This window comes from Oncorhynchus mykiss, chromosome 3, assembly GCF_057628025.1.
Source record: "Oncorhynchus mykiss isolate SJ-2025 chromosome 3, ASM5762802v1, whole genome shotgun sequence".
Classification (NCBI taxonomy): domain Eukaryota; kingdom Metazoa; phylum Chordata; class Actinopteri; order Salmoniformes; family Salmonidae; genus Oncorhynchus; species Oncorhynchus mykiss.
Window position 1 is genome coordinate 28,901,583 of NC_143024.1, and position 18,025 is coordinate 28,919,607.

At 48.1% G+C, this 18,025-nt stretch overlaps 2 protein-coding genes across 2 annotated transcripts in view; both read left to right on the forward strand.

Moving 5' to 3' along the window:
• The window catches only part of LOC110503753 (cyclin-dependent kinase 14), a 215,632-nt gene that overhangs the window by 21,408 nt on the left and 176,199 nt on the right, over nucleotides 1-18,025 (forward strand). The window lies entirely within an intron of this gene.
• Nucleotides 7,513-12,329, forward strand: LOC149984493 (uncharacterized). Its single transcript, XM_090227109.1, has one exon. It carries the CDS (start codon nucleotides 9,016-9,018, stop codon nucleotides 10,393-10,395), a length of 1,380 nt encoding a protein of 459 aa, XP_090083235.1. The 5' UTR covers nucleotides 7,513-9,015; the 3' UTR covers nucleotides 10,396-12,329.

Here is an 18,025-nt window from a genome sequence, read left to right on the forward strand (position 1 = left end):
CTCATAGCCTGGAGCGCTATATGCCAGCCCCCCGCAAGTGCCATGCGAGAGTGGGCATCCAGCCAGGGCGGATTGTGCCAGCTCAGCGCGTTTGGTCCCCGGTGCGCCGTTTCGGCCCAGGGTATCCTGCGCCAGATTTGCGTACTGTGTCTCCGGCGCGCTTGGAGAGTTCAGTTCGCCCTATGCCTGCGCTCCGTCCGTGCTGGGCTAAAGTGGGCATTGAACCTAATGGAGAGGTGCGAGTGTTAAGCACCAGATCTCCAGTGCTCCCCCACAGCCCGGTTCGACCTGTGCCTGCACTCTGGAGGGGCCGGGCTAAAGTGGGAATTCATTCTGGAGGAGTGGTGCCAAGGCTGCGCACCAGAGCTCCAGTTCTCCCCCACAGCCCGGTTTATCCTGTGCCTCCTCCACGCACCAGGCCTCCTGTAGGTCTCCCCATGTCTCTGCGTCTCCTCCCTCCAGAGTCGCCCTCCAGTGTCGCCCTCCAGTCAAGAGCTTCCAGCGACGCCCTCCAGTCCGAAGCTTCTAGCGACGCCCTCCAGTCCGAAGGCTCCAGGGTCGCCCTCCAGTCAGAAGCTTCCAGCGACGCCCTCCAGTCCAGAGCCTCCAGTGTCGCCCTCCAGTCAGGAGCTTCCACCGACGCCCTCCAGTCCGGACCCTCCAGAGGCGCCCTTCGGTCCGGAGCGTCCACAGGCGCCCTTCGGTCCGGAGCGTCCACCAGGCGCCCTTCGGTCCGGAGCTTCCAGAGGCGCCCTACAGTCCGGGGCTCTCTACGAGGGTCCCCAGTCCGGGGTCAGCGGCGAGGGTCCCCGCTCTAGAGGCGCCACCTAAGTGGGCCAAGCCAAAGAAGGAACGGGGTCTACGTCCCTCACCAGAGCCGCCAGCGTGGAGAAATGCCCACCCAGACCCTCCCCTATAGGTTCAGGTTTTGCGGCTGGAGTCTGCACCTTTGGGGGGGGGGGGGGGGGGGGGTACTGTCCCGCCCTGACCTTATAGCTTTTTATGTCTCTATTTTGGTTTGGTCATGGTGTGATTTGGGTGGGCATTCTATGTTCCTTTTTTTTTGTATTTCTTTGTTTTGCCGGGTATGGTTCTGAATCAGGGACAGCTGTCTTACTTACTGACTTTATTGTCCCCATGGGTTACTTTTGTTGCAGTGTTATGTACATATTTAAAGTGGCGTTTAAATACAAAACAAAATTGACAATACAACTTTCATAACAGTTACACACCAATAAAAATAATACTAGTAAGAAATAAGAAATAAAACATTAAATAAAAATAAGAAAAGACTAGCCTGCTGGCCTTAAGGAGTCAATGGGAACATTCGCCGAGTTATTTAGGAGGGATATCACACCTGGCACAAATGATTGTCTCGCTCTGTTTTTCTTGCTGAGGGGTGCCCTATACCTGCGCCCAGAGGGGAGTAATTCAAAGTCCAGGTACAGGGGGTGACTTGGGTCTAAAATGATTTTGTGAGCCTGTCTGTTTGACTCCAAGTACCTTGCTTGCTGTGGTAATAATCCTTCTCAGCATATTTCTCTGGCTGACAGTGGCATTGCCAAACCAACAAACAATACAAAAAGTTCAAATACTCTCAATAAAGGATTTGTAAAACAGAGTCAGTATAGTAGAGTCTATATTAAAAGAACCCAACTTGTTTTAGAAAGTACAGTCTCTGTTGGCTCTTTTTGTAGATCAGGTCTGTACATTTACTCCACTGAAGTTTGTTGTCCAAAAGGACACCCAGATATTTATATTCCTCTACAATCTCTATATTCTGACCTCTGATAGATGTTGCAGAGGTAGGTGTTGTACGCTTCCTGAAGTCTACGCACATCTCTTTGGTCTTGTTGGTATTGAGGACCAAGTGTGATTCCTCACACCACTCTACAAAGTCAACTAGGACCGGGCCATGATGTTCCTCGTCATCATGCAACAGGCTGATCAAGGCAGTGTCATCAGCGAACTTAACGAGGTGTCTGTCAGTATGGGAACTAGTACAACTGTTAGTGTACAAGATGTACAGAAGTGGGAACAAAACACATCAGTGAGATTAGATGCTTTAGGAATTGGTATAATTATTGATTTTTTCCACAATACTGGCACGTGTTGCTGGTTGAGTGAGGATTGGAAAATGTCTGTAAAAACACCAGCCAGTTGTTCAGCACAGTGCTTTAACACATGTCCACGTATTTTGTCTGGGCCTGGGCTTTTGTATGTGTTACATCCCCTGAACAACTTCAGAACCTCAGACTGTTGAACAACAACTCTCTCAAACATTTGTAATGATGCTTCCATTTGTTTTACCTCCGACACAAAGTTGTCTGATTCAAATCTTGAGAAGAAAACATTCAGTTCATTAGACATGTTCTGGCCCTCGTATCCCCCAAGGTCAGCACTGGTTTTTCCCCTGCCTATATGGGGGGGTGCTAGCCATGGATTTAATCCCTTGCCAGGCCACCCTTGCGTTTCCTGAGGAGAGGATCCTCTCCACCCTTTGCCTTTATGCCTCCTTGTCCACCACTATCTGTCTTTTGATCTCACGTTGTACATCTCTTAAAGCCTGTCTATCACCCCCAGCATAAACGGCCTTCTTCCTATCAAGTAGTGATTTTAGATGTTTTGATACCCAAGGCTTGTTGTTAGGGAAGATTTGACAGGTCTTAGTAGGCACAACTGACTCAACACAGACGTTTACATAGTCTGAAATAACATCTGTGAGTTCATCCAGATCAGAGCTGCTGTCCTCAAATCCCTCCCACATTGTACAGTCAAAACACCCCTGGAGACCAAATACCTCCCAGTACAGTCAAAACACCACTGGAGACCAAATACCTCCCAGTACAGTCAAAACACCCCTGGAGACCAAATACCTCCCACATTGTACAGTCAAAACACCCCTGGAGACCAAATACCTCCCAGTACAGTCAAACACCCCTGGAGACAAGTGATACTGTTGTCATTCCAGATCTGGACAGTTTTAACTGTAGGTTTCTCCCTCTCCAGGAGCCGACAGTAGGTTGGCCTGAGGTAGTTTTAACTGTGGGTTTCTCCCTCTCCAGCAGCAAACAGTAGGTTGGCCTGAGGTAGTTTTAACTGTGGGTTTCTCCCTCTCCAGGAGCAAACAGTAGGTTGGCCTGAGGTAGTTTTAACTGTGGGTTTCTCCCTCTCCAGGAGCAAACAGTAGGTTGGCCTGAGTTAGTTTTAACTGTAGGTTTCTCCCTCTCCAGCAGCAAACAGTAGGTTGGCCTGAGGTAGTTTTAACTGTAGGTTTCTCCCTCTCCAGGAGCCGACAGTAGGTTGGCCTGAGGTAGTTTTAACTGTAGGTTTCTCCCTCTCCAGGAGCCGACAGTAGGTTGGCCTGAGGTAGTTTTAACTGTAGGTTTCTCCCTCTCCAGGAGCCGACAGTAGGTTGGCCTGAGGTAGTTTTAACTGTAGGTTTCTCCCTCTCCAGGAGCCGACAGTAGGTTGGCCTGAGGTAGTTTTAACTGTGGGTTTCTCCCTCTCCAGCAGCAAACAGTAGGTTGGCCTGAGGTAGTTTTAACTGTAGGTTTCTCCCTCTCCAGCAGCAAACAGTAGGTTGGCCTGAGGTAGTTTTAACTGTGGGTTTCTCCCTCTCCAGGAGCAAACAGTAGGTTGGCCTGAGGTAGTTTTAACTGTGGGTTTCTCCCTCTCCAGGAACCAACAGTAGGTTGGCCTGAGGTAGTTTTAACTGTGGGTTTCTCCCTCTCCAGCAGCAAACAGTAGGTTGGCCTGAGGTAGTTTTAACTGTAGGTTTCTCCCTCTCCAGGAGCCGACAGTAGGTTGGCCTGAGGTAGTTTTAACTGTGGGTTTCTCCCTCTCCAGCAGCAAACAGTAGGTTGGCCTGAGGTAGTTTTAACTGTGGGTTTCTCCCTCTCCAGGAGCCGACAGTAGGTTGGCCTGAGGTAGTTTTAACTGTGGGTTTCTCCCTCTCCAGCAGCAAACAGTAGGTTGGCCTGAGGTAGTTTTAACTGTGGGTTTCTCCCTCTCCAGCAGCAAACAGTAGGTTGGCCTGAGGTAGTTTTAACTGTGGGTTTCTCCCTCTCCAGGAGCAAACAGTAGGTTGGCCTGAGGTAGTTTTAACTGTGGGTTTCTCCCTCTCCAGCAGCAAACAGTAGGTTGGCCTGAGGTAGTTTTAACTGTGGGTTTCTCCCTCTCCAGGAGCAAACAGTAGGTTGGCCTGAGGTAGTTTTAACTGTGGGTTTCTCCCTCTCCAGCAGCAAACAGTAGGTTGGCCTGAGGTAGTTTTAACTGTAGGTTTCTCCCTCTCCAGCAGCAAACAGTAGGTTGGCCTGAGGTAGTTTTAACTGTGGGTTTCTCCCTCTCCAGGAGCAAACAGTAGGTTGGCCTGAGGTAGTTTTAACTGTAGGTTTCTCCCTCTCCAGCAGCAAACAGTAGGTTGGCCTGAGGTAGTTTTAACTGTGGGTTTCTCCCTCTCCAGGAGCAAACAGTAGGTTGGCCTGAGGTAGTTTTAACTGTGGGTTTCTCCCTCTCCAGGAACCAACAGTAGGTTGGCCTGAGGTAGTTTTAACTGTGGGTTTCTCCCTCTCCAGCAGCAAACAGTAGGTTGGCCTGAGGTAGTTTTAACTGTAGGTTTCTCCCTCTCCAGGAGCCGACAGTAGGTTGGCCTGAGGTAGTTTTAACTGTGGGTTTCTCCCTCTCCAGCAGCAAACAGTAGGTTGGCCTGAGGTAGTTTTAACTGTAGGTTTCTCCCTCTCCAGCAGCAAACAGTAGGTTGGCCTGAGGTAGTTTTAACTGTAGGTTTCTCCCTCTCCAGGAGCCGACAGTAGGTTGGCCTGAGGTAGTTTTAACTGTGGGTTTCTCCCTCTCCAGCAGCAAACAGTAGGTTGGCCTGAGGTAGTTTTAACTGTGGGTTTCTCCCTCTCCAGGAGCAAACAGTAGGTTGGCCTGAGGTAGTTTTAACTGTGGGTTTCTCCCTCTCCAGGAGCAAACAGTAGGTTGGCCTGAGGTAGTTTTAACTGTGGGTTTCTCCCTCTCCAGCAGCAAACAGTAGGTTGGCCTGAGGTAGTTTTAACTGTGGGTTTCTCCCTCTCCAGCAGCAAACAGTAGGTTGGCCTGAGGTAGTTTTAACTGTGGGTTTCTCCCTCTCCAGCAGCAAACAGTAGGTTGGCCTGAGGTAGTTTTAACTGTAGGTTTCTCCCTCTCCAGCAGCAAACAGTAGGTTGGCCTGAGGTAGTTTTAGCTGTAGGTTTCTCCCTCTCCAGGAGCCGACAGTAGGTTGGCCTGAGGTAGTTTTAACTGTGGGTTTCTCCCTCTCCAGCAGCAAACAGTAGGTTGGCCTGAGGTAGTTTTAACTGTGGGTTTCTCCCTCTCCAGGAGCAAACAGTAGGTTGGCCTGAGGTAGTTTTAACTGTGGGTTACTCCCTCTCCAGCAGCAAACAGTAGGTTGGCCTGAGGTAGTTTTAACTGTGGGTTTCTCCCTCTCCAGCAGCAAACAGTAGGTTGGCCTGAGGTAGTTTTAACTGTGGGTTTCTCCCTCTCCAGCAGCAAACAGTAGGTTGGCCTGAGGTAGTTTTAACTGTAGGTTTCTCCCTCTCCAGGAGCCGACAGTAGGTTGGCCTGAGGTAGTTTTAACTGTGGGTTTCTCCCTCTCCAGCAGCAAACAGTAGGTTGGCCTGAGGTAGTTTTAACTGTGGGTTTCTCCCTCTCCAGGAGCCGACAGTAGGTTGGCCTGAGGTAGTTTTAACTGTGGGTTTCTCCCTCTCCAGCAGCAAACAGTAGGTTGGCCTGAGGTAGTTTTAACTGTGGGTTTCTCCCTCTCCAGCAGCAAACAGTAGGTTGGCCTGAGGTAGTTTTAACTGTGGGTTTCTCCCTCTCCAGGAGCAAACAGTAGGTTGGCCTGAGGTAGTTTTAACTGTGGGTTTCTCCCTCTCCAGCAGCAAACAGTAGGTTGGCCTGAGGTAGTTTTAACTGTAGGTTTCTCCCTCTCCAGCAGCAAACAGTAGGTTGGCCTGAGGTAGTTTTAACTGTGGGTTTCTCCCTCTCCAGCAGCAAACAGTAGGTTGGCCTGAGGTAGTTTTAACTGTGGGTTTCTCCCTCTCCAGGAGCAAACAGTAGGTTGGCCTGAGGTAGTTTTAACTGTAGGTTTCTCCCTCTCCAGGAGCAAACAGTAGGTTGGCCTGAGGTAGTTTTAACTGTGGGTTTCTCCCTCTCCAGCAGCAAACAGTAGGTTGGCCTGAGGTAGTTTTAACTGTGGGTTTCTCCCTCTCCAGGAGCAAACAGTAGGTTGGCCTGAGGTAGTTTTAACTGTGGGTTTCTCCCTCTCCAGCAGCAAACAGTAGGTTGGCCTGAGGTAGTTTTAACTGTAGGTTTCTCCCTCTCCAGCAGCAAACAGTAGGTTGGCCTGAGGTAGTTTTAACTGTGGGTTTCTCCCTCTCCAGCAGCAAACAGTAGGTTGGCCTGAGGTAGTTTTAACTGTGGGTTTCTCCCTCTCCAGGAGCAAACAGTAGGTTGGCCTGAGGTAGTTTTAACTGTAGGTTTCTCCCTCTCCAGGAGCAAACAGTAGGTTGGCCTGAGGTAGTTTTAACTGTGGGTTTCTCCCTCTCCAGCAGCAAACAGTAGGTTGGCCTGAGGTAGTTTTAACTGTGGGTTTCTCCCTCTCCAGGAGCAAACAGTAGGTTGGCCTGAGGTAGTTTTAACTGTGGGTTTCTCCCTCTCCAGCAGCAAACAGTAGGTTGGCCTGAGGTAGTTTTAACTGTTGGTTTCTCCCTCTCCAGGAGCCAACAGTAGGTTGGCCTGAGGTAGTTTTAACTGTGGGTTTCTCCCTCTCCAGCAGCAAACAGTAGGTTGGCCTGAGGTAGTTTTAACTGTGGGTTTCTCCCTCTCCAGCAGCAAACAGTAGGTTGGCCTGAGGTAGTTTTAACTGTGGGTTTCTCCCTCTCCAGCAGCAAACAGTAGGTTGGCCTGAGGTAGTTTTAACTGTGGGTTTCTCCCTCTCCAGCAGCAAACAGTAGGTTGGCCTGAGGTAGTTTTAACTGTGGGTTTCTCCCTCTCCAGGAACCAACAGTAGGTTGGCCTGAGGTAGTTTTAACTGTGGGTTTCTCCCTCTCCAGCAGCAAACAGTAGGTTGGCCTGAGGTAGTTTTAACTGTAGGTTTCTCCCTCTCCAGGAACCAACAGTAGGTTGGCCTGAGGTAGTTTTAACTGTGGGTTTCTCCCTCTACAAGGAGCCGACAGTAGGTTGGCCTGAGGTAGACCACATTGTGGTCTGATGTCCCCAGGAGAGGTCTGGTGGTGGCAGAGAACGCCTTTGGTATTGTCCCATAGCACAAGTCAAGAGTCCTATTTTTCCTAGTGTGACATTTCACATACTGTGCAAGGTACAGTTGTTAAAATCCCCTAAAATAAATTTGGGTGCGTCGGGGGAGATGGATTCCAGTTTCTGTGACAGATTCTAAATAATCTCTGATGCCTTTGTTATATTAGCTTTAGGTTGAATGTACACAACGGTAACAAACAATTGGGGGAACTCACGGGGCAGATAGTAAGGTCGCAGTGACACAGAAAGCAGTTCAATTCGCTGACAACTCATCCGCTTTCCCCCTCAGTGACTGGGCATTAATCAGCAAGGTGGTGGGTAAGGGGAGTTTGTTCTTACAATTTTTAAGTCTTTGTCTGATTCCCCCGCATTTCCCGCATATCGTTTGCATTTGGGCTTGTAATCCACTCGCAGACAATCGGGTATTAGATGGGCCATTGGGTTATCCATCGCGTTTGTATTTGAGTTGCATTGTAGTAAAAACTCTCTGCTCTATTGGATTCCGCTGCCAGCAGCGTTTTCATAATTTAGTCCGTTCGTAGCGGGTATGTACACCATCAACAAGATCAGTCCAACACTCCACCACTGTAAATCCATGGTTGGCGGATTGTTTGTAAACTAAGTGTACAAATTAAAAACATAAAATAACGCCACACCAAACGTCACACACACACTGCAGGTCGCAACAGAGCCGCGCCGTCTATCGTTGTCTCTGATTGGGAACCATACTTAGGTAGCTTTTTCCCACAGGGTTTTTGTGGGTATTTAATTTCTGTTTAGTGTTTTGTACCTTTCAGGACTGTTTTGTAATTCCCTTTGTTATTTTGTTATTAGTGTTCAGTTTTAATAAAGTAAGCATGAACACTTACCACGCTGAGCTTTGGTCCGATGATTCCTCATCTTCCGACGACGAATACCGTTCTAGCAGGGAATTAGTCGAGCAGGGAATTTCAAATACAGATTCAAACACAGAGTTTGCCTCGCAAAGAAGGGCACCTATTGGTAGATGGGTAAAAATAAAAAGCAGATATTGAATTAGCATGTTGAAGTTATTCATTACTCTTTGGATGGTGTATCAATACACCCAGTCACTACAAAGATACAGGCATCCTTCCTGACTCAGTTGCCGGAGATGGCCAATGGTAACTTTAAAACGTTTACATAATTGAATGGCTTTGACAGGAGAAATTTGAGGTTGGATCAACAACATTGTAGGTACTTCACAATACTAACCTAATTGACAGTGTCACGGATCCCTCCGGAACTTTCATCACGCACACCTGTCCCTTATTCCCACTGATTAGTATTTGTATATATGTTCCCTTTGGTTTCCATTTGGGGGGTTGATTATTGTTACAATGTCCATTGGTGCGTGTGAGTACCTGTGCTGTGTGTTTTGGCTTTCGTGCCATTGTGGATTGCACAGATGATAACGGGTCTCGTCCCGTGTGTTAATCATTGTGTGCGTTTGTTATTAATTCAAGGTACTACTTGCTCTTTTGTTTGGGTTTCTACCCTGTGTTTTGTTACGTGTTTGTTTTGGGTGTCTACCTTGTGTTTTGTGTGGTGTTTGTTTGGTCTTCCCCCCGTGCCTTTACGCGGCACGCCGTAATTTGGGTAAAATACAAAACCCTATTACACATTCCTGCGTCTGTCTCCCAATCCTTTACGCCAACATGACAGAATCATTTACCATTGAGGGAGACCGCGGGAATGGCCCGTTCGACGACGTTGCGACTGATCCGTCCGGAAATTTCGGCAGCCACAACGGGTCCTTCCGACGACGCCACTTCAGCAGCCACAACTGGCCCGTCCGACGACGACGCCACTTCGGCAGCCACAACGGGTCCTTCCGACGACGCCACTTCAGCAGCCACAACTGGCCCGTCCGACGACGACGCCACTTCAGCAGCCACAACTGGCCCGTCTGACGACGACGCCACTTCAGCAGCCACAACTGGCCCGTCCGACGACGACGCCACTTCAGCAGACACAACTGGCCCGTCCGACGATGCCACTTCAGCAGCCACAACTGGCCCGTCCGACGATGACGCCACTTCAGCAGACTCAACTGGCCCGTCCGACGACGACGCCACTTCAGCAGACACAACTGGCCCGTCCGACGACGACGCCACTTCAGCAGACACAACTGGCCCGTCCGACGACGCCACTTCAGCAGACACAACTGGCCCGTCCGACGACGACGCCACTTCAGCAGACACAACTGGCCCGTCCGACGACGACGCCACTTCAGCAGACACAACTGGCCCGTCCGACGACGACGCCACTTCAGCAGACACAACTGGCCCGTCCGACGACGCCACTTCAGCAGCCACAACTGGCCCGTCCGACGACGACGCCACTTCAGCAGACACAACTGGCCCGTCCGACGACGACGCCACTTCAGCAGACACAACTGGCCCGTCCGACGACGACTCCACTTCAGCAGACACAACTGGCCCGTCCGACGACGACGCCACTTCAGCAGCCACAACTGGCCCGTCCGACGACGACGCCACTTCAGCAGCCACAACTGGCCCGTCCGACGACGACGCCACTTCAGCAGACACAACTGGCCCGTCCGACGATGCCACTTCAGCAGCCACAACTGGCCCGTCCGACGACGACGACACTTCAGCAGACACAACTGGCCCGTCCGACGACGACGCCACTTCAGCAGACACAACTGGCCCGTCCGACGACGACGCCACTTCGGCAGCCACAACTGGCCCGTCCGACGACGCCGCCACTTCAGCAGCCACAACTGGCCCGTCCGACGACGACGTCACTTCAGCAGACACAACTGGCCCGTCCGACGACGACGCCACTTCGGCAGCCACAACTGGCCCGTCCGACGACGCCGCCACTTCAGCAGCCACAACTGGCCCGTCCGACGACGACGTCACTTCAGCAGACACAACTGGCCCGTCCGACGACGACGCCACTTCGGCAGCCACAACTGGCCCGTCCGACGACGCCACTCCAGCAGACACAACTGGCCCGTCCGACGACGACGCCACTTCGGCAGCCACAACTGGCCCGTCCGACGACGCCGCCACTTCGGCAGCTGCATCGGTGTTGTTGCGCTGCTAGAGCAGCGCCTCACGGGGAGGGTATTTTCTAAATTCTATTTCTTGAACTGCATTTTGGTTAAGGGCTTGTAAGTAAGCATTTCACCTGTGGCACATGTGACAAATACAATTTCATTTGACTGCAATTGGATGCTGTGATTTCATGTTCACAATATATTGCTCACTAAATGTCTGCTGCAGAGAGACAATAGAGAGCCATGATACAATGTTTTTCGAACAGTCAAGGAAATACAAGTGCTGAAAACATGTTGGCTCACTATTTAAAAAATAAGATGTTTTTGGAGCAGGTACAACCCTAGCTAACGCTACCTAAAGTAGCAATAAAAAAATAATACATTTTCAGAGAGTGGCAAGAGGATCAATAATTAAACAACTTCGGGACACACACGTGAATTGAATGATGCAAATCATGTTCCACTTACAAATAAAACAAGCCTGAAATTCAAATGAACAAGTACCCCGTGTTGTTTTGCTAGATTTAAACCTCAGTAACAGTTAAACATTTAATTTGAGAGGTGTTTCATCTGTTACGTGTCAAGTCTCGAAATCAGACATTAGCAAATGCACATGGCATACAGTATAATTAGGCACGCCTCCCCATTCTTTTGTATTAAATTGCACAAACTCCAAACATATCGCAGTGCGTGTTGGGAGAGCACTTCACTCGGAAGCCTGCAGCCTTGCTGGATCGGTCAAAGTGGCTAAAGGAGGGTCTAATTAGCCCCTACCTACACCCTCGATCATTTTCACTCCCTCAGCTTTCACACTTGTGCAAACGGCGGATTCGTACATGAGCGCACAAATGGAGGGTCGAGGGGACGGGGGTGATTTGGGATTCAGCCAGGGTCTTACTGCAGTGTCCGACCCCTCCTCTGTCTGTATGTGTAGTTGTTGGTGATTAGATGTTGAGCAGCAGCTGGTGTCTATATTAAACCCTCTAATTAACTCTGAACGACGGCAGCAGCAGGTTAGTCCGACTCATTTGGATCACACACACACACACACACACAGAGTCAGATGTAATTATGGAGGATATGTGCTGATTCCCATAACTAACTACTCCTCTGCTCCAGGAAAACATGCCAAATGAACCAAACTGTAAATGTCAAAGTCTGAATTATTAATCACTGCAGCAACACATGCTGTTATGACTGCACAATGCTGCATAAATGGAAGTTTAATGGACATTTTAGTCAGTCATAAACATAATCAGATGTGATGGGTGTTTTGTATGCAGGGAGGAAGTTCTTCTGCAGTGAGATCAAAGAATTCTCTAGAACACTCTGAAGATGCAGTCCCATCCATGGACACACTATACCGACATAGTATGTTGCAATTTGGCTGCAGATCACCTCCTCATTCATACAGTACTGTAGTTTCCACATCCTACTGAATGGAGGAATGGATGTATGGAAATCTCTCCCTGGAAAGCTGGCAAAAGCTGCCTTGTTGACAGCCCTGCTTGGCTGAAATGGAGCGATAACAAAGGCTGTCTTTCTTCCTCCATAGCTCTGTCTCTATCTCTGTGAGGCTGTGACCTCCTCTTATCTAACGCCCGATAAGGCACTTTGTCATTCAACAGTTTACCAGCCCGCAAAGGGGATGGAAAAATTGTTTTCTTTCTCTCCATTGTAGATATTTAGTGTTGCTTGCTACTTCACTTTGATAACAGCAGAAAAAATCAGATTTGACATTTACCGTACTTCGGTCTTACAAATTATCTGTGACAAGACTAGTGTTTTTTGCTTAATACCTCTTATTTTAGTAAAGATTATATACGGTCTCAACAGACGGCTAGCGATAACCTATTGGCTTCATTAGAAGGACTGGCTGAACAGAGACTAGGGCCTCTGAGATTATATCACTCCCATACTTTATGATGTCATTTCCTGCCCTGATGAGAATGAATCGAGGACTTACCCTTCTGTGTCTGAGCCCAACATTATTTAGAGTTGTATCACAGTTGGACTAAGGATGAATGAATGGCCTGAGATGAATCTCTCTCATGTGATGGCATGAATGTTTGAATGGAAACTGGCCAATTAATTAGTCAATCATTGTTCTAAACCTTTCTGACCCTGTGGTAGAGCATGATGTCATCCTAGTGGTATGTTCCAATAACCCCGTCCCTGTTACTCAGTGTTGAGATTCACATCTTGAGAACAGAGATTCTCTCTTAACGGCACTGGATGAGACTGGTGTCAGTCAGATTATGTGTGGACAATGCTCTGATTGAATTGGACTCTAGTCTATAAGGGAGGTACCAATAGTACAGAGAAGGGTTCATATGTTTCTGAGGCATTGCTTTAATATTGCATGTCTTTCCACTTGATAGCCTCTCTTGATATTGGCAGTTGTGGCACATTCTTGTTTGATAGTGTTAATCAATGCACTGCTCCTGTGACTGTGCTGATCTTATCTCACCTGTTGGTGAGTCATTGCCATCTACTGGTCACATGATGCTCTGAGTTCATTTAAAGTTTATTTGTAGTTTTGTCTCGTTGTGGTCATTCACAGTACCAATCTGTCCCTTCTGTCTTTTGAGCAACAATCACTAGTCAGCAAGGTAGACAGCAGTTAAGACCATATCTAACTTGAAAGGTAGAGTACGCTGTCATTTGACTTTCTGCTGAAAGTGCTCCTAATAATAGGCTTAGGTCTCTTTTCTCTCAGCAGTCTGAAATGCCAAGTTTATTCACCCTTCATTTGAAACCATCTTCCTGCAAATTACTACTCTACTCTCACTTTAGAAATCCATCCAGCCAGTCGACTTGATAAACTCAGCACCACCACCCAGAACCACGTAACGTTCCGTTGTTACAAAGGAGGATCCTCTCTGAAGTCATACATGCCCCATATCCCTACACTTCTAGTGAACCTCAACCTTGGTGATCCTCCTCTCTCCTCCTGGTCCATCTGAAGGCAGTATGAAGCAGGGTCATCCCAAGGTCAATCCACTATTAGATGTCTTTCTTTAGCCCTATGGCTCTATGGCTCCCAGACTTTTCCTCTTTGTGGATGATGTTAGCTCAACTACCATCTCTTTGAGAGTTTATCTGTGCTCCTGGAGCCGATGGACCGCATCCCAAGTGGCAATCTATTCCATATGTAAATTACTACTTCTGACCAGGGACCGTAGGGTTCTGGTCAAAAGTAGTGCACTATGTAGGGAATAGGGTCCCATTTAGGACACATCGTGGTACCCAGAGCTGCTCAGTGATGAATAGAATAGGGATTATAGCTCTTCTTCTTTCAATTCAGCCGGCGCTGACTCCGGAGCAGAGTCTTATTCATGTCGCTGGGATTGCAGTTATCAGCCTGAGTGATTTGCATTTTAGTCAGCAACAAAGCCACAAAGCTTCAGGGTGATTCCTCACTAGCAAACAGACAGACAAGACAGGCCAACTGATGAGCTATTTGTCCATTCCCGCTATTAAGAAGTAATTGTGTGAAGACCACGTCCCCTTAGGCCCCGAGGCTACAGGTGTTGTTTCATTAATCAGTCTTCAATTAATTGCAACGCTGAGCTGTGGAGGCAATCAGCAGGTTTTCCAATAAGCAGTGTTGTGTTTAGTGCTGTTGTGGCGGCTGGGTGTGTTTTGTCTTGGTGTTTGTGATTGGGTCTCTTCTATTGATCTGATGCTGCCTGGGCCCAGAGGTGGAGGATACAGAGGAGAGAGGAGCAGAATAACAATGACAGGCCTGATGGAGGGAGAGAGAGACAGAGGGAGGAAGGGAGGGAGTGTAGGAGAGAGGGAAGGGGGAGAGAGAGATAGAGAGGGAGTATGGAGTCTGTCTTCTGGAGGAGAGCCAGGGGCGTGTCACCAGCATCCTAAAACCTAATGCAGAAGGGGGAGGGAGGTGGAGGAGAGGGGAGGAACAGATGTGCTGTCTGAGTTCAAGAGGAATATCACTGCACACACACTTGTTTTTTCTATCCTCGTGGGGACCAAACATTTATTTCCATTCAAAATTCTATTTTCCCTAACCCGTAACCCAGAGCATAAACCCAGCTCCTAACCCTAATTCTAACCCTAAACCTCTTAACTTAAAATAGCCTTTGTCCTCATGGGGTTGTGGGAAATGTCCGCATTAGGGAGAATTTTCCTTGTTCTACTATCCTTGTGGGGATGAGGATAGAACAAGACCACACACACACACACACACACACACACACACACACACACACACACCAAAACAAACAGCTGGACTGAGAAAAGCACCAGCTGTGTGGTGGTTTAGTTTGTCTTGTGTAGGATGTGCTGTACCTCATCATGGCTGATGTGAAGTGGATATGGGGTTTCTGCTGTGTTATATGCTTTTACCCTTGTCTCCTTCCTCGGAGAGGTAAATCAGTCAGGGATCGGAATGCTCTGATTGGCCTTATTCTGTTACAGGGGGAGGAGTCTAATATATGGACCTATTCACGGTGTATGTTTGAAATATATAGGTACTCCCTTATTCTCACTGTATAAATACTACAAAATGATTTCACTGTATGAACACAGCGTCACAGTCAGACAGACTCTAAGATGAAATATATTGTGTATGGTGCCCAGGCAGGGCTAAGCCAATTATACCAGGCAGTGTGATGCAAATGTGATGTTCACTGGCAGTGTGGACACAGTGAGCTGGTTTTAATGGCCTTCCTATAGGCTGTTTCCTTCATCTCATCTGCCTACAAAGTTGGCCACCGGAAGTTGAACTCTAGAATGATCAAATCTGTGCATGTGAAGTCAGACATTTTAGTCCCTGTCCTTCCCTGTCAATGAAACATGAATGACCACAGAGATGCATCAGCCTGTAGGCAAACCATACAAGGTTATACTGCCTCTGTGCTATCTACGCTTTAATACATTAGCTTATGTGTCACTGCCACATTGCTTTACTGCTATTTCATTTGACTTTGTTATTTTCTACGTTTTTATTACTAAGGAGTTTTCTAATGATATGAACTCGGATGATAATTCCCTCTTTTATTTTTATTTGACCCTTTTGTACTGTGTGAGGAAGTCCAGCCCAGGGAGTGTGGTGTCTTCTCTCTGTCATCTCAAGGCCCAGAAACATGAATGCATCCTGTTATAAGGCAGAAGTTTGGGCTATTTGCAACTGAAAGCCGTCTCGGTACAAAAGCCCTGTGATCCTAAATGACACGGCCTGTGATTCTGGAGCTTGTTTCATTAGACTTCCAAATGAGACAAATTGCCTTGTCACTCTTGAGCGTGAGGAACAGTACACAAAGAAATGCTTAACTTGTCTTAATTCAGTAGCTGTTAACTTACATTAGTAATCTTAATGAGACCCAGGCGGTTTGAAGAGATCTGTACCAAACAATATACACACGGAATATATTCATTTTGGAGGGGAGTTCAGAAGGAGGAAGTGAAGCTGTTATTGGTGTGTCTAGTATTTTATAAGAAGCATGATGATTTAAACTGAAATAACATATTTTTAAAAATAGCAAGCGTCACCTACTGCATAGGATATATCAGTACTATAGTATATCAGCACTATGTAGCTTTTCATGTCTTTGACGATGACACAACAGTCCAACCACTTCACCTCCATTTCCTCCACCACCTGTTGATTGATACTTAACCACATTGTCTTTCCTTGTTGTGACTGATGTGTTTCAGTAATGTTTCTGGGGTGTTATCTGGTGGATGGTTAGGATGCTGGTGTTCAGCTGTCTGATATGGAGAGAGTGTTATTACATTAAATCAAATCAAATCAAATGTATTTATATAGCCCTTTGTACATCAGCTGATATCTCAAAGTGTTGTACAGAAACCCAGCCTAAAACCCCAAACAGCAAGCAATGCAGGTGTAGAAGCACGGTGGCTAGGAAAAACTCCCTAGAAAGGCCAAAACCACGGAAGAAACCTAGAGAGGAACCAGGCTATGTGGGGTGGCCAGTCCTCTTCTGGCTGTGCCGGGTGGAGATTATAACAGAACATGGCCAAGATGTTCAAATGTTCATAAATGACCAGCATGGTCCAATAATAATAAGGCAGAACAGTTGAAACTGGAGCAGCAGCACGGCCAGGTGGACTGGGGACAGCAAGGAGTCATCATGTCAGGTAGTCCTGAGTCATCGTCCTAGGGCTCAGGTCCTCCGAGAGAGAGAAAGAAAGAGAGAAAGAGAGAATTAGATAGAGCACACTTAAATTCACACAGGACACCGAATAGGACAGGAGAAGTACTCCAGATATAACAAATTGACCCTAGCCCCCCGACACATAAACTACTGCAGCATAAATACTGGGGGCTGAGACAGGAGGGGTCAGGAGACACTGTGGCCCCATCCGAGGACACCCCCGGACAGAGCCAAACAGGAAGGATATAACCCCACCCACTTTGCCAAAGCACAGCCCCCACACCACTAGAAGGATATCTTCAACTACCAACTTACCATCCTGAGACAAGGCCGAGTATAGCCCACAAAGATCTCCGCCACGGCACAACCCAAGGGGGGAGGCACCAACCCAGACAGGAAGATCACATCAGTGACTCAACCCACTCAAGTGACGCACCCCTCCCAGGGACGGTATGAAAGAACCCCAGTAAGCCAGTGACTCAGCCCCTGTAATAGGGTTAGAGGCAGAGAATCCCAGTGGAAAGAGGGGAACCGGCCAGGCAGAGACAGAAAGGGCGGTCCGTTGCTCCAGAGCCTTTCCGTTCACCTTCCCACTCCTGGGCCAGACTACACTCAATCATATGACCCACTGAAGAGATGAGTCTTCAGTAAAGACTTAAAGGTTGAGGCCGAGTTTGCGTCTCTTACATGGGTAGGCAGACCATTCCATAAAAATTGAGCTCTATAGGAGAAAGCCCTGCCTACAGCTGTTTGCTTAGAAATTCTAGGGACCGTCTTGTGACCGTAGCGTACGTGTAGGTACGTATGTACGGCAGGACCAAATCAGAGAGATAGGTAGGAGCAAGCCCATGTAATGCTTTGTAGGTTAGCAGTAAAACCTTGAAATCAGTCCTTGCCTTGACAGGAAGCCAGTGTAGAGAGGCTAGCACTGGAGTAATATGATAAAAAATGTTGGTTCTAGTCAGGATTCTAGCAGCCGTATTTAGCACTAACTGAAGTTTATTTAGTGCTTTATCCGGGTAGCCGGAAAGTAGAGCATTGCAGTAGTCTAACCTAGAAGTTAGACTACTGAGAGTGAGTGATTGATGGGAGGATGGAGGGAGAGAGTGTTATTACATTACCCCTCCTATGATGGATGGGAGGATGGAGGGAGAGGGTGTTATTACATTACCCCTCCCCTGATGGACGGGAGGATGGAGGGAGAGAGTGTTATTACATTACCCTTCCCCTGATGGATGGGAGGATGGAGGAAGAGAGTGTTATTACATTATCCCTCCCCTGATGGATGGGAGGATGGAGGGAGAGAGTGTTATTACATTACCCCTCCCCTGATGGATGGGAGGATGGAGGAAGAGAGTGTTATTACATTACCCCTCCCCTGATGGATGGGAGGATGGAGGGAGAGAGTGTTATTACATTACCCCTCCTCTGATGGATGGGAGGATGGAGGGAGAGAGTGATTGAAACGCGACCCAGGCCCTGGCCCTGTATCCTGAGAAAGATAAACTCTCTCTCAGCTCTGAAACACTGAAAA